Source organism: Pundamilia nyererei, unplaced genomic scaffold (assembly GCF_000239375.1).
Source record: "Pundamilia nyererei isolate P.nyererei 1_Seehausen unplaced genomic scaffold, PunNye1.0 scaffold00339, whole genome shotgun sequence".
Taxonomy (NCBI): domain Eukaryota; kingdom Metazoa; phylum Chordata; class Actinopteri; order Cichliformes; family Cichlidae; genus Pundamilia; species Pundamilia nyererei.
In genome coordinates this window covers 19,710-21,711 of record NW_005187740.1, presented here as the reverse complement: position 1 = coordinate 21,711, position 2,002 = coordinate 19,710, and the positions used below count along the sequence as shown (strand labels likewise).

Genomic DNA, 2,002 nt, shown 5'->3' with positions numbered 1-2,002 from the left:
GTGCATTAATAACAGTGTGCAATACAAATACACTTATTCTTCTTTTTTATTACTAAGTTATTATACTATGTTGTGTTGTTTGCGTTGTGTTGTGATGTTTCATATCGGGTCGTGTTGTGTTATATGTAGTGTATGTAGTATGTATGTGTAGGACAGTTTTCCAATTTCATTGTACTATTGTACTATGTATGACTGTGCAATGACAATAAAGAGTTATCTTATCTTATCTTTTCTTGAAGAAGTGAGAAAGAAACTGAGGTCATTAAAACTGGAGGTACTAAAAATAAATATTTAATCCTGAGAAAATGACTTTTTAGCTCAAACAAACTTTATAACCTTCTGCAAGACAATAAAAAGCTGCTGCTCTGTTTTATTTTGATAACTTCCTGTAATAAAGCAAACTTTAACAAAGCTGAACTTCATTTAAACTGGTTTTCTGTGTCGTTTCAGCAGATTTCAAGCACTCGTTTCTTCTTCTGTGGTCTCAACTTCTGCTTTGACATGTGACTGACAACTGCTGAGTCACTGCCAGGAAAATATGCTGAGTCATGCTGCACTTACATCACAGTTTATGTAAAATGCAGTTTTATAAACTCAACTATTCATGATTTTATATCTCAGCATAACTTCACATTATTTCACATAACTTCAAATAACCTTTAAAATGAAAGTCTGAATATTAAAATGTTAAAAAAATAATATTACCTTAAATGCACAAAATAATGTTAATGATACATTTCTTCCCCATGGGAAAGAAAATCATCATTAACATTATTTTGTGAACTAAAAATTTCAATTAAAAAAAACTATATATTTTAGTAAAATAGAAAAGATAAAGAAGATACAAAAAACCCCAAAACAAATTAAAGAACATTAAATCAGGCTATTTATACCTTTTTATTTCATTTTTTTAAAAAATCAATAAAATTCTAAATATTTTTATCTATTTTTTATCTTTCCGTTTTTGTAAATGCATTTTAGACCTTGGCAGTTTTGCTCTTCTATATGTCAGGAGTATTAAAATAAATATTCTTGATGTGTTTGCAATAATTCTGCAGTAGCATTTTAAAAACAGTGCTAATCACTGCAAACATATTTATATAAGCGTGTTGTTAGTAAATATTGTGTTTACCAAGTTCCACACTTTTGTTTTGTATAGAATAAGTTACTGACAGCTGATGGCTTTTTAAAGCAGAAGATCACTAAAGTCAAATGTTATTTAATTTTACGCTTTATCGCTCCAGAACCTGTAACATTGAACTTTAATGGCTTTCACGGTAAAATCAAAGGTTTTCTTAATGGAGTTCTGAACGAGAAGCAGTGCCTTTTACAGCAACACAGCGCAGATACAGAGAGTGTCGAGTACACTAAATTCTAGTTTGTAAACTGACTTCTGAACAGGAAGGCTCAGTTCCTGTTTTAACACTGATATCCTGGGTCAGGCTCACCTCCAGGTCCTGCACGGAGATCTCCATGCGGGTCAGGTACATGTAAGGCACCCCGGAGCCCGAGCCCCTTGGCCCGTCGCTCACCGAGAAGACATTAGAAAACGGCTGGCCCACCACCGGTTTGTGGGTGGAGATGGTGGCCATGGAGGCCCAGTCCACCTGGTGCGCAACGAAGCGCGCGACCCGGGCCACCTGGTCATGAGGCGGGATGTGGAACCGGGACGCACCGGACAGGGACAGGGAGGCCAAGGAGAGGCCGAGGAGGAAGACACGCACAGCCCGCCACAGAGATCTCATCTTTGGCTCGAGTGTATGGTGGAGAGTCGGTGAAGACCGAGAGAGGCGATATAAACAATACCGAATATCCGGTCTGAAATTTCATAATAAAAGCATTGCTTTTTTTTTTTTTTTTTTTTTGGGCCTGTCCCGTTTGGCTCTTTTGCCATCAGAATTGTTGTCTAAAGGCAAAGAAAGATACCCAACGGATTTACTTTACCAAACTGACCATCCCAGCCTTGCCGTAATGGTCCATTTGATTCACCTTTTATTGTTTA

The 2,002-nt window shown here is 36.8% G+C and overlaps 1 protein-coding gene across 1 annotated transcript in view; it reads right to left on the bottom strand.

Annotated features, from left to right (window-relative positions):
* Window positions 1-1,804, bottom strand: part of LOC102199154 (protein CREG1) — a 13,913-nt gene extending 12,109 nt beyond the window's left edge. The window contains exon 1 of the mRNA XM_074312096.1: window positions 1,388-1,804. Within this exon, the coding sequence (XP_074168197.1) occupies window positions 1,388-1,745 (358 nt within the window). The 5' untranslated portion in view covers window positions 1,746-1,804. The remainder of the gene's footprint in view (window positions 1-1,387) is intronic.
* Window positions 1,805-2,002: the final 198 nt, after the last annotated feature.